Source organism: Anastrepha ludens, chromosome 6 (assembly GCF_028408465.1).
Source record: "Anastrepha ludens isolate Willacy chromosome 6, idAnaLude1.1, whole genome shotgun sequence".
NCBI classification, from domain to species: domain Eukaryota; kingdom Metazoa; phylum Arthropoda; class Insecta; order Diptera; family Tephritidae; genus Anastrepha; species Anastrepha ludens.
In genome coordinates this window covers 91,416,774-91,429,625 of record NC_071502.1, presented here as the reverse complement: position 1 = coordinate 91,429,625, position 12,852 = coordinate 91,416,774, and the positions used below count along the sequence as shown (strand labels likewise).

The 12,852-nt window shown below is 39.4% G+C and overlaps 1 protein-coding gene across 1 annotated transcript; it reads right to left on the bottom strand.

Annotated features, from left to right (window-relative positions):
- Positions 1 to 3,070: 3,070 nt before the first annotated feature.
- Positions 3,071 to 4,006, bottom strand: LOC128867658 (uncharacterized). Its single transcript, XM_054109079.1, has one exon. It carries the CDS (start codon positions 3,901 to 3,903, stop codon positions 3,310 to 3,312), a length of 594 nt encoding a protein of 197 aa, XP_053965054.1. The 5' UTR covers positions 3,904 to 4,006; the 3' UTR covers positions 3,071 to 3,309.
- Positions 4,007 to 12,852: the final 8,846 nt, after the last annotated feature.

The window sequence follows — 12,852 nt, the reverse complement described above, 5'->3', positions numbered from 1 at the left end:
GTTTCCAAGGTGGATTTATTATTAAAATAAATTCGCCTTGCTAGTTTATCAATACTTTGCTTTGACAATCAAACATACAGAACTTTGTTGTTGGTCTACTACCACCACCTTTAAGGGGTTATACGCAGTTATGACTTTCAAAAAAATCGATTTTTTTTATTGCATTTTTGTAATGTACATATATTCAAAAGTATACGCACGAAATTTGAAGTAGATCTAAGCAATATTTTCGGAGTTATACCTAAATATGTAGAGATGCCTCGGCACGTTTTAAGGTAGGTATTGAAATTTTAAAAGTGTTTTTTTCAAAACGGCATTTTTCAAGTCGGTGTACACGATATCTCGGAAACGGCTTGTTTGATCGGTCAACCGTTTTAACTCAATCTTTAAAGATACATTTTCTAGTAATTAATCGTTCCTTTTGTAAATCTGATACTTATTTTCCATTTTATAATCAATTTACGGCCAAATTTTAACGTAAAAATCGAAATCATTTCTTTTAAAAGCTGCAATTTTGTGAAAATTCACTGTTTTGATTAGCCGAACGATTAATTACTAGATAATCTAATATATTAACAAAATTTGTTTGGTTTTTTGATTTCAGATAATCCAATCCTGAGTTACGATGTACACCGTAAATCGTCTTTTTTTAAAGGAGGTTCCAGAAATCGCCTGCAGCGCGCTCTATAATCAATATTTTCATAAATAAAAAATTTTGTTACGTTCTTGAAGGATGCTTTTATAACCGCCAAAAATTTTCAAATTAAAATATTCTGAAGTTTATTCAGGATAAATCCTTGACAACCCGTCTTTTATTTGCTTCATAACTGCGTATAACCCCTTAATGAATGCGCCTTGATCTATTCTGAGGGAAATATGTTGTGATTTATTCATCAATTCTGGTACTTTTTTTGCCGGAATGTACAAACTAACTCTTCAGCTGTTGTACATTTTTTTAACGGTTAGCTTCATGAGCCAATTAGTTTTTAACTAGCATTCATGATACTAGATAGAATTCGGCCGTTTGCCTTAGGACTCTGTTAAAAACAAAAACAAAAACATAAAAAAAAAATAAAAAAAAATACCAGTCTAACGGTTAGACGCGATAGAAGTGAAACCTTCCGTAAAACAAACTGAGAGAGAATGAGACGAAAGCAGCATTAGGAGCGGGATAATTATAGGTTCATTATAATATTGCTATAAAGTTCATATTTTATTTTCTTCATTTTATTGTTATTCATCCTCAGTGTTTTCAATTTCAACAAATGATACGAGTGGCTTATGATAGCTAAAATATGATACAAATGCTTTGGTTTCGATGTTGTCAACATGTCTTTGAAATACCGCGTCAATGGTTGTTTTTGATCGTGTTGTCGATTCAGTGCGATTGTTACACAATTTTAAATTGAATGTTGTATTGAGAAAGTCAATTAAAGGAATCGCTGTGTCTAATGCAAAATTTACGTTAAAATCGCCACTTAAAATCATTGGAACTTTATCGTAATCTTTTCTAAGAATCCGCGATACTTCTGGTGTATACTTTATTAAAATTTCGTGAATTGCGGTAAATATTTAAAAATGAAAATATTTACGAATATAAAAATACGGACGCAATACAGCACACGCGGTTGCTATTATGAGCGTCGTAACGCGTATAATACACAGACGTACTAACATACACGCAAACATTCGTAGGACGCTTGGTTTGAATTTTTTATACATATGTACATACATATGTATGCTATACTATGGCCTAGCCTATGTACGTACATACATATTTGTGTTCTGAACTTCCAGCAAAACAATGCTTATTAATATACACATATGCATCTACATACAACCGCACACACAGGCCACTCACTTTATTCCTGTAAATGCGTATGTCGTCCAAAGCTAAAATTCTATGCCTAGCGACTACAAGAACAAAATGCATTAATAGGCGCAGGCGTAGCGGCCATCATCCTAGTTGCCATAGCGCTGAACAGTCGCGGCGGCGCCGAACAGTTTCAACTATTGTACTGTGCAACAAAAACTCATCATCAAAAAATTGATTTATAAATTCGAGCTCATAGTTCTAAGAGCAAGTACTTTCATTCATAAAACGAGCTGCCCATATGCTAATTTTCTCGACAATTCGAAAATAGTCAATATTGGAATATTTCGCGTAGAATTATTTGCCAATATTCAATTTTTGTCAAGTCGAGTGCCCGCGGCTCCGTAAATATGTTTGCACCTATATATGTATGTAAATATATGTTTCTAAATGCTCGACAACCGCAGCTGCCTGTTCAAGGTTACTGTACATTAGGCCGGGTCGATTTGTGGGAAGGCAAAAAAATCGCCCATTGCTCTGTGAAAATCATATTCTAGGGATCAGAATGAGAAATTTTGCCGAAGGAACCATACCTCTAAAACGATTTCTGATGTCCCCCAATATGGGTCGAACTTTTTAGTTTCTTTTCTATAACTCACATTCATTCATTTACATATGTTCTGACTAAATAAATTTCTTAAGAGAAAAAATAGATAATATTATAAATAAATAAAAATAAAGAAAAAACATAGCCATTTAGCTGATTTTTTCATGTAAAGGCCAAAAATGGTGATATTTTGAAATTGGGGGACATCAGAATTCGTTTTAGAGGTATGGTTCCTTCGGCAAAGTTTCTTATTTTGATCCCTAGAATACGATTTTCATAGAGCAATGAGCGATTTTTAAATCGACCCGCCCTACTGTACATGCAATGCTGTGCCTATGAATGCGCGCTGGATTTCTTGAGAAATTTTACCGTATGTTTTGCTGTGGCGAGGCACATATGTACATACACACAACATATATACATATATCCACATATATACATACATATATAAATTCACAAATTTAAATTTGCTTATGCCATCCTTCCGTGTGCCTGGTAATGAAGCATTTTCTATACATACATATATATACGTATATCTTTTTTCTTCTTCTTTTTGGTGTCGCTTTTTCGTTTCATCGAGTCTCAAATCACTCCCAACGATTCTAAAGAAGTTTTCACTTCAATATATAGAAACGGAAATTTGACAAAATTCAATTTAATATTTCTTTATTTTCAACAAATATCAACATTTTACACGCATAAACTCAAGCTAATGCTGGCTTTTCACAAAAACACCACACAGACACCTAACAATACACGCAAACATACATACATAACAGAGTTTCAATAAGCATCTCGTCAAACGCTTGTAAATACTAGTGGCAACCAAAACTACTGGGACTGATCGCCATTCATATTTAAAATCGTCCGCCTCCCACACCGCTCTTGCTCAGATAGTTAGATCCTGCCTCTTCATTTGGTTGTGCAACCACCCGATACGCCAACTAGTCGCCTGCGGATAGTTGTATTTGCGATCGGGTGAGTGCTCATAACGTACCGCTAAGTAGGCACCACGTTGCCCGTTCTTCAACAATTCACGCTCGCTGTCAGGCACCGTCTTCATGGGACCCTTAAAGGCACCCATAAATTGCGACTCCTCCTTGGATAGATCGTAGGCAAAATCATTGGCTTGTACCGGTGATTGACGTACGCGTGGACCCGTTGTTATTAAGGAACGAAACGGCGAAGCGCGACTGTTGGCGACATGCGTATTGAAGCGTTTATTAGCGCAGACATTCTTGATGATTGCACTGTTAGTGTTGGTACAACTTTTACTTAATTTACTGTTGTTATTCTTGCTGGATCGGCTGCTGCACGAACTGATGCTGCTGGATGTTGAGTTGATGGAGCGGCTGGTGGACGCACCAAAGCTTGCTGTTGCTCGGATTATGTGCGTATTTTGGCTTTTTGGTACTACTTTTTTTGTGGCTGTTGTCTGACGTAAGCTTGCTGTTGGTTTTGGACCTTGCAATTTTGTCGACATCTCAAATGGGTAAATATGTAATTTGAAAAAAAAATGTACACCAAAAGTACAATAAATTTTATTAACTTTTTTTTTAAAGAAATTGTGAGAATTTTAAACATCAACAAAGTTTGATTGAGAAAATATTATATATCAAAAATTCAAATACAAAAAGGCTCTAGGTAAAGCCAGCGCTGATTTGGTAAGTAGTTACTTACTTAATTGGAAAGAACTAAAGAATACTCGCCATTTTACTTAAAAGAAAAATAAAAAAATATACATGGTTCGGCACTCGTAGCGCAACCAACTTCAGAACGCTCACGCAGCTGTCTGTTAGTTGGCTAAATGATAGTTCTGAGTATTGTTTACAAGCACGCGGAAGCATTTTGCCGAGAGTAAACGTGAAAAAAGAAAATCAGTAATGGATTTCAAACGAAATAGTGCGATTGCATTATATTTGGCTTGAAAGTCACAACCACCGATTGTTCGTAAGCTCGAGCACCCCTAAACTAAATACAGTTTTTGTTTGTTGCACCATTACTCGTTACAATGACACTGGTAGCATAGCCAAACGGCATGGAGGTGGTCATCAAAAGGCTGCAACGTCACGTGAAATGGTTCAAAAAGTGGAGAAGCGATTTGAGCGAAATCCCCGATGAAGTGCCAATCGAATGGCTAAAAAATTGAAAATATCTGACCGTAGCATCCGCCGCATACTGAAAAATGATCTCAAAGTCAAGCCTTATAAGATCCAAAAGACGCGTGATTTCACATTAAAGCAGCAACAAGTCAGACTTGAGAGAGCGAAGGAGTTGTTTCACTCGGACGAAAGCGGTCAATTTGCGATCACAAATTTTCAAAGTGAGCAATTCATAAACTCCCAAAACGATAGGGTTTATTTGACCGACCGTTCATATGAGAATTCGAGTCATTGATTGGCTACTAGGAGGCAACCCCTGCCACAGGTAATGGTTTGGGTCGCTGTAGCCGCAGATGGGCGCTCTCCAATCGTTTTCACAGAGCCTGGTGTCTAGGTAAATGCGAAATATTATCGGGAAAGAATTCTGGAGGTTGCTTTGAAGCCATGGGCAGACAAACATTTCGGTGGCAGACCAAGGACGCTTCAACAGGACTCGGTACCGTCTCACAAAGCTTGAGTGAACCAAGAATGGACGAAGTTCATGAGGCCCATACAATGACTCTCAAATTCATTCTGTGGGCCACTTTGGAGAGCAAAGTCCGAACTAAAAGATTCACCAGTCTCGAGGCGCTGAAATAAGCCATTGTCCGCCAGTGGACCAAAATACTGGCAAGTCACATTCGGGCAGCTTGCGATTCGTTTCTGGACCATCTCAAGGCTATAGTCAGGGCAAAAGGTGGTCATATCGAGCGAAAGTAAATTGATTCTTTATTTCGTATTATTTTCACACATTTTTTACTTTGAATTGAATAAAAGTAATTTTCCAAACTAAATTTATGGTCTTTTTAATTGGTTACACTTCGAGTGCCGGACCATGTATATATCCATAAAACTACCTTCCTTTGCCTGTAATGTGAAGAATGGCCACAGATAATGTCTACCAGAGAGAACCTCGGGAACTCGGGAACAAAATTCACCACGCTCAAAAGCAATAGGTTGCAATAAGATTGAAAATGAATTGTGTTAGATGTTTTCTGTGGCCATTTAAGGAAAAGCTGTTAGGTTTCAAAAGACTGTGAATGACAAAGCTTATTACTTACATTTTTATCATGGCATATTAGCATTCCATTAATAAGCAAATTTGAGAAGATAAAATATAAAAAAATATATAAAAATTATTTTTCATCGAAAATCTCGAAAAGAGTCGAGAAATCACAAAAAAGAAAGGCAACTTCGGTTTTTAAACCAGATATTCATTTAAAAATCATGTGCTTGGAAGACATTACAGCGTCCCGATGAGCCTGATTTGGAGCTTGATGGGGAGCTCTTCGGAGTTCTACTCATTTTGCCCGAATTTGAGCCATGCGTGAACAGGTTTCCCATACCTGTCCCAAATGTTGCTCTTCGTTCACTCTTTCCTTGATGGAATATGAATGGGAAATGCCTCACTTGAACCGAGGTGGAGGTGTGCATTGATCAACTATGATTGTAATGAACTCAAAGTTCTAAGACAATGGAGTATCCTGCCCGGCTTACAAACCGTCTAACTGTTTTTAACCAAGTTGAACAAAGCACGTCTGTTGTGTTTTTTGCGCCAGTTAGCACCACCAGTGAATCCAACTTCGCTTCATTGGTTTTTCTAACGCAGAGCGGCTTTCCACTTCGGCCCCTACCAGCAGGCATCACATCGAATACTTTCAGATCGAGTAAGTGGATCTTATGGGATCTAAAGCCGACTTAAGCCGGGAAATGAGAAACTCTTCAGCAGCATTCTCCGAAAACTTATAGGGCATGTTTTATGCTGTTACAATAATAACTACTTATATACTTATCACTCCATTCTCCCATGGTCTGTAATATTCGCAGGTTTTGTAGAAGATTTTCGGACCTTTATGATCCTTACGCCGTTTCTGTGACGAAAATAATCAAATCCACAAATCGGTCTATCATTCCATAATCGGCAATATTCTTACTGTTTTACAGATATATTGGAGGCTTTCGATAATACGACGCATCAAGCAGTGAATAGGCTGAGCAGGAACATATATTCAATTATTAGTCGCTGGATAGTAATGATGTTCACGATGAGAATAGTCGGCATGGAACTAGGAGGAACACATAAATCAATAAAGGCCACCAGAGCGGCCTGGGCACCTTGTTTCAAGGGTTTGACACAGAAAGCTATGTGGACGATTTGCATCTCGGAGAAACATGAGAAAACAATATTGAACCTAATGCAACTAAAAAAAAATGGAAAACAATTTTGGTTCCATTCATACGGAGAAGGAAACTTTTTATAATGCATAGAATGAACTCTGGTGAGTGCAATGATCAGGTTTTCTAGCTTGACAGAATCCGCACTTGGAATGCTCACTTCGGTACTGTTACCAACAAGGCTGCAAGGATTCTTTTCGTCTGTACGCATCTTTTTGGTAAAACTCTGGTATACATGGAGGCGTAAAACTACCTAAAGAACAGCAACAGCAAGAACTAATTTAAGTAAATTGCTCCTGAGGTAAATTTTGAGATATCTATCTTAGATCAGGCGCACTGGAAGACAGCTAATCCATGCATTCAAACTGACTTGGAAATTAGGTGTGCAGATGGGTCGAAGTTTGCGGTTCGTAAGATTTATGCGGATGTCTTTGGGCCGACTTTTAAGATATCGATATCAATGGGCGGTTATCTCAAAGTCTTTTTCAGCAGAGATCCTTGGCATATAAGTTTATGCCAGAGAATGTCTCTCGAAGAAGTACCATTTTGAAGCGCATCTGTCTTTACTCAGACACTCAGGCAGTCTTATGTGTGACAACGTACGAACCTGAATGGGAAGTCCAGGACAGAGGCAGGCAAAATAGTTTATTCTTTCGTGTAGTAGAGTATCAGGTAGGTTCTTTAACCTATATAGAGGAGGCTTACAAACTCTCACTGGATGCGATACTGTGCAAAGCAGTCTTCGTTACTTTTTCAGGGCTCCTAGACTAGTAGAAACAAGCGTCTGCCATTTTTGCCAACCAGGTGACGAAACACTAGAGCACCCTCCCGAATGTGTCGCACTCGCAAGATAAAGTTAGCCACACCTGAGAGGTGTGATTCCAAGTCCATTGGTGATGTGGAAGTCAAAGCTTGAGAAAGTGCTCAAATTCATTAAAAGACTCCAATTATATGCTAGCGGTTAGGCACTATAGACCACATCAGTGCTTTTTTTTTAAATGCCGAAAATACTTGTTTGCTATATTTGAGGTTATGTAAGAAGAAAGACTGAAGCCCACCATCAACCAACTGATTGGATCTTATCAGTGTGGCCTTAGACCTGGACAATCTAATTATAATCGATTAGATATTCACAATACGCCAAGTCTTGGAAAATACTCATGGAAGGAGAAACGACACCCATCATATTTTCATCGACTTCAGAGCTGATTTTGCCAGTATGAAAAGGAGTTACTTGTATACCGCGATGCCTGAATTTGGTATCCCCCAAAAATAAAACGGCTATACAAAATGACGCTGCTCAATACCAGCAGCGCCCTCCGAATTGGGAAGGAGCTCTCCGAGCCGTTTGATACCAAACGAGGTTTCAGACAGTGTGACTGGCTGTCGTGTGACTTCGTTAACCTGATGCCGGAAAAGATCGGGCGAGCCGCATAACTTAATCGCTTAGGCACCACTTTTTATAAAAGCCGCGCTGTTAGTTCTGATTTTTCCAAACAGGATAAAGAGATAAAGCGAATGGGTTTGGTGGTGAACGAGGCAAAATTAAGTACCTCCTGTCTTCAAACAATCAGTCGGCGTACGCTCGTATTGACACACTTTGTTTATCTAGGAACCAGCATTAGCACCGATAACTTTATCAGCCTGGAAATCCAACGTAGAATCTCCAACAAGTGATACTTTGGACTAAGTAGGCAATTGAGTAGTAACTTCCTATCTCGACGATCAAAACTAACACTCGACAAGGCTCTCATCCTGTCCGTCCTAACGTATGGCGCAGAAGTTTGGCCGATGACAACATCCGATAAAGCGATGCTTGGAGTGTTTGAGAGAAAGATTCTGCGTAAGATTTTTGGACCTTTGCACGTTGGCAACGGTGAATATCGCAGGCGATGGAACGATGAGCGGTATGAGCTCTACGACGACATAGACATAGCGAAGCGAATAAAGATCCAGCGGCGACGTTGGCCGGGTCATGTTGTCCGAATGGATACAAACGCTCCGGCTTTGAAAGTATTCGATGCGGTAGCATCTGGTGGTAGCAGAGGAAGAGGAAGGCCTCCTCTTCGTAGGAAAGATCAGGTGGAGAAGTACATGGCTTCACTTGGTGTGTCCAAATGGTGCCTGTTACCACGACAAAGAAATGACTAGCGCCTTTCGTTAAACTCGGCCAAAATCGCACTTATCAAGAAGAATAAGAACAAGTTCAAACAAGTTCAAATTTTTCAAAAAGATCCTTTTGGTTTCTTCAGTATTATCTGGTATGTTTTTTTGTTTATTTTTACTTTAAATAAACCTCTATAGCTTTAATTCGTATTCAGTCTTTTTAAAATATATAAAAAGGTATTAAATGTCTAGAAGAATTGAGGGAAGAAAATGCAATATTCTTGCATAACCTCAAATTTTATAAGAATCAACAAATTTTTAATAGCAGTGAAATCTTCTCAGCATAGTCTTCAAATGCAAGTGTAAATGGCCTTTTCAGCTTTCTTTTTTAATTATATAAATTTTTTTTGGCCGCCGTAGCCCAATGGGATGGTGCGTGACTACCATTCGGAATTCAGAGAGAACGTAGGTTCGAATCTCGGTGAAACACCAAAAGTAAGAAAAACATTTTTCTAATAGCGGTCGCCCCTGGGCAGGCACTGGCAAACCTCCGAGTGTATTTCTGCTATGAAAAAACTCCTCATAAAAAATATCTGCCGTTCGGAGTCGGCTTGAAACTGTAGGCCCCTCCATTTGTGCAACAACATCAAGACGCACACCACCAATAGGAAGAGGAGCTCGGCCAAACACCCAAAAACGGTGTGCCAAATTTTTTTTTTGGTGGTTTTAAAATAAAAAAAGGAACAAACACCAAACTCAAAAATGTTCGCATTTTGCGAAGAGCAAAGAGTTGGCAACATTGCACACCCACACTAATGCGACGTCACGCACTCTCTGATGGGTCAAATCTAAGTAGTCAAATCTTTTTGTAATTGCAATTTTTAGAAATTTTTCGATTTTAGCGCCACCTTTTAAAAACTTAGAAGCCGTTTTTCGCAGACTTACAAAAACTTACCACAATGGCATCACAGCGCATAAGGAACAGCTTTGCTTACATACACACACACACCCAAATAAACAGTTTTATAAATATATTATATTGTAATATGCGAACCAATTCCGACTTATCTAGAAATAGGGAGCACACATAAATATGGTATTCAAATTACTACCACTAAAATTGTGCGAAAGCATTTCCCTTAAAAATTTCCTTTGTGTGAAATGTTCCACAGTCCTTCGCTTATTTCATCATAATTCAAATATAATCTTGCACATGAAAATAATGGAATATTATAGCTGCCATACATACTGACAAATGAATATGAATATGGATGAATATGTAGGACTTACATTTGTTTTCCGTACACACGCATACATACCTACTTATATATGCCTACTTTCACACATACCTCTGCAATTGCATAGCAGCTGGAAGATAACGCTTGCGGTTGCGGTTGCGGTTTCGTATGATGAGTGGTTTCGGTTGTTTACTTCATTAATCGTTGTCAACAACAGCAGCAGCCAGAGTAACGGCAACTTTGTGGCAACAAAAGTGGCTTTAATTAAAATGTATTCATCATATGTTTATGTATGTCCGCAAGTGTACGAATGTGTATGTGTTGTTGCACAGACGTCTGGACGGAAGCATTTTTTGGTCACACTTAAAATATCATTTACTGCTTTAAGAGAGTACACATGGGTACATACATATATATGCGGGTTAATAGAATAAAGGGTTTCAAAAGTTGGTAAGGCTTCACAGACATGCTTATTTATAAAAGAAATTCCTTATAATCAACCACATTTTGGTGAAAAATATTGAGTTTTCTGGCAATGAAACGCGGTTAAAAGTCAATTTTGGATTTTAAGTTTGTCAGCTTAATAAACGAGATATACACGCATTGTTTGAGGTTCTTCTTCTTCTTCTTAATTGGCGCGATAACCGCTTACGCCATTATGGCCGACTGTAAGAAAGCGCGCCAGTCGTTTCTTTCTCGTGCTAACAGGCGCCAGGTGGGCACACCAAGCGAAGCCAAGTCCTTCTCCACCTGATCTTTCCTACGAAGAGGAAGCCTTCCTCTTCCTCTGCTACCAGCAGTTGGTACCGCATCGAGTACTTTCAGAGCCGGAGCGTTTGTATCCATTCGGACGACATGACCCAGCCAACGAAGTCGCTGGATCTTTATTCTCTGCGCTATGTCTATGTCCTCGTAGAGCTCTTACAGCTCATCGTTCCATCGCCTGCGATATTCGCCATTGCCAACGTGCAAAGGTCCAAAAATCTTCGCAGCATGTATCTCTCAAATACTCCAAGCGTCGCTTCATCGGATGTTGTCATCGTCCAAGCATCTGCGCCATACGTTAGGACGGGCACGATGAGAGTGTTACAAAGTGTAAGTTTTGTCAACAGTGACGTGGGTGTTGATACGCGTGTGCGCCGGCTGTTTGTTTGAAGACAGGAGGTACTTTGTTTTGTCCTCGTTCACTACCAGACCTATTCGCTTTATCTCTTTATCTAGTTTGGAAAAGGCGGCTCTTATAAAAAGTAGTGCCTGAGCGATTAAGTTCTGCGGCTCGTACGATCCTCTCCAATATCAGGTTAACGATTTCACACGACATCCAGTCACCCTGTCTGAAACCTTGTTTGGTATCAAACGGCTCGGAGAGCTCCTTCCCAATTCTGAGGGCGCTGCTCATATTGAGCAACGTCATCTTGAATAGCCGTATTAGTTTTACGGGGCTACCAAATTCAGACATCGCGGCATACAAGTAACTCCTTTTCGTGCTATCAAAATCAGCTTTGAAGTCGATGAAAAGATGGTGTGGGTCGATTCTCCTTTCAGGGGTCTTTTCCAAGATTTGGCGTATTGTGAATATCTGATCGATTGTAGATTTCCAGATTTAAAACCACACTGATAAGGTCCAATCAGTTGGTTGATGGTTGGCTTCAGCCCTTCACACAATACGCTCGGTAGAACCTTAAAGGCGATATTTAGAAGACTAATTCCGCGGTAATTGGCACAGATTTCGGGCTCACCCTTCTTATGGATTGGACAGAGCACACTTAAACTCCAATTGGCAGGCATGTTTTCATCCGACAATATTTTGCATAGAAACTGATGCACCCGCCTTACCCTCTCCTCGCTGCCATGCTGGAATAGCTCAGCCGGCAGTCCGTCGGCACTCGCGGCTTTGCTGTGCTTTAGTCGCATTATCGCTATTCTTAGCACATCCTGGTCGGGCAGCGGAGTGACGGTCCGTCGTCAACAATCGGGGTATCGGGATCTTCACTTTCTCTGTGACATGTGCAACCAATCAACCAACGTCAGTCACCAGATCGCCGTCTTTGTTCTGACAGGAAAACACCTCGGTTTTAAAATCTTCTGTAAGCCGCCGAACTTTCTGGTAGAATGTTCGGGCGTTATTCCTGATAATACGTCTCTTTTCCTTTTTTAGCTCGTGTTGCGCTCGATCGCAGCTTGGCTCTATAGGCAGCATCCCTACTTTGCGCAGCAGCATGACATTCCTTGTCGTACTAACTGTTTTTTCGGGCTCGCCGGAATCCGATTTCTTCTTCGGCGGCGGTACGCACTGCATTTTTTTTTTAAATTCTGATTAGTACTAATATGAGAGAACTTAGCAGTGCAACCTTGGAGATATATTGCACCCCCTTCATTTATTTAGAGTATTTATCTGAAATTCTGTTTAAAAAAACTTAAAATTTTGATGAAAGTTTAGTTGATTGTTTTTTCTTAATTTTCTATATGGTTAGAAACTTAAAGCTGTATGGTTTTTGTTGTTTATGAGCTATATTTAAAAAAAAAAAATAAAAAAAAATAAACACAATAAATAGTAGAAAATAAATAGTTGTGAGCACAGGGGTGTAGAGCCTTTTGATACAATTTAACATATTTTTCAGATAAGATACAGGGACCCTCGCTGCTCAAAAACAGATCAGGCGACACTGTCCGCGACCTTAAATTTATGAAAGACTTTACGGTACGTTTTCCACCGAGAGCCGAATGGCGTAGAGGAAAGGTGATTGGAAGATACGATATCGAAATCTATAC

Coding starts and splice junctions, on each gene's coding strand:
- LOC128867658 (XM_054109079.1), bottom strand. CDS start 3,903: ATGTCGACAAAATTGCAAGGTCCAAAACCAACAGCAAGCTTACGTCAG.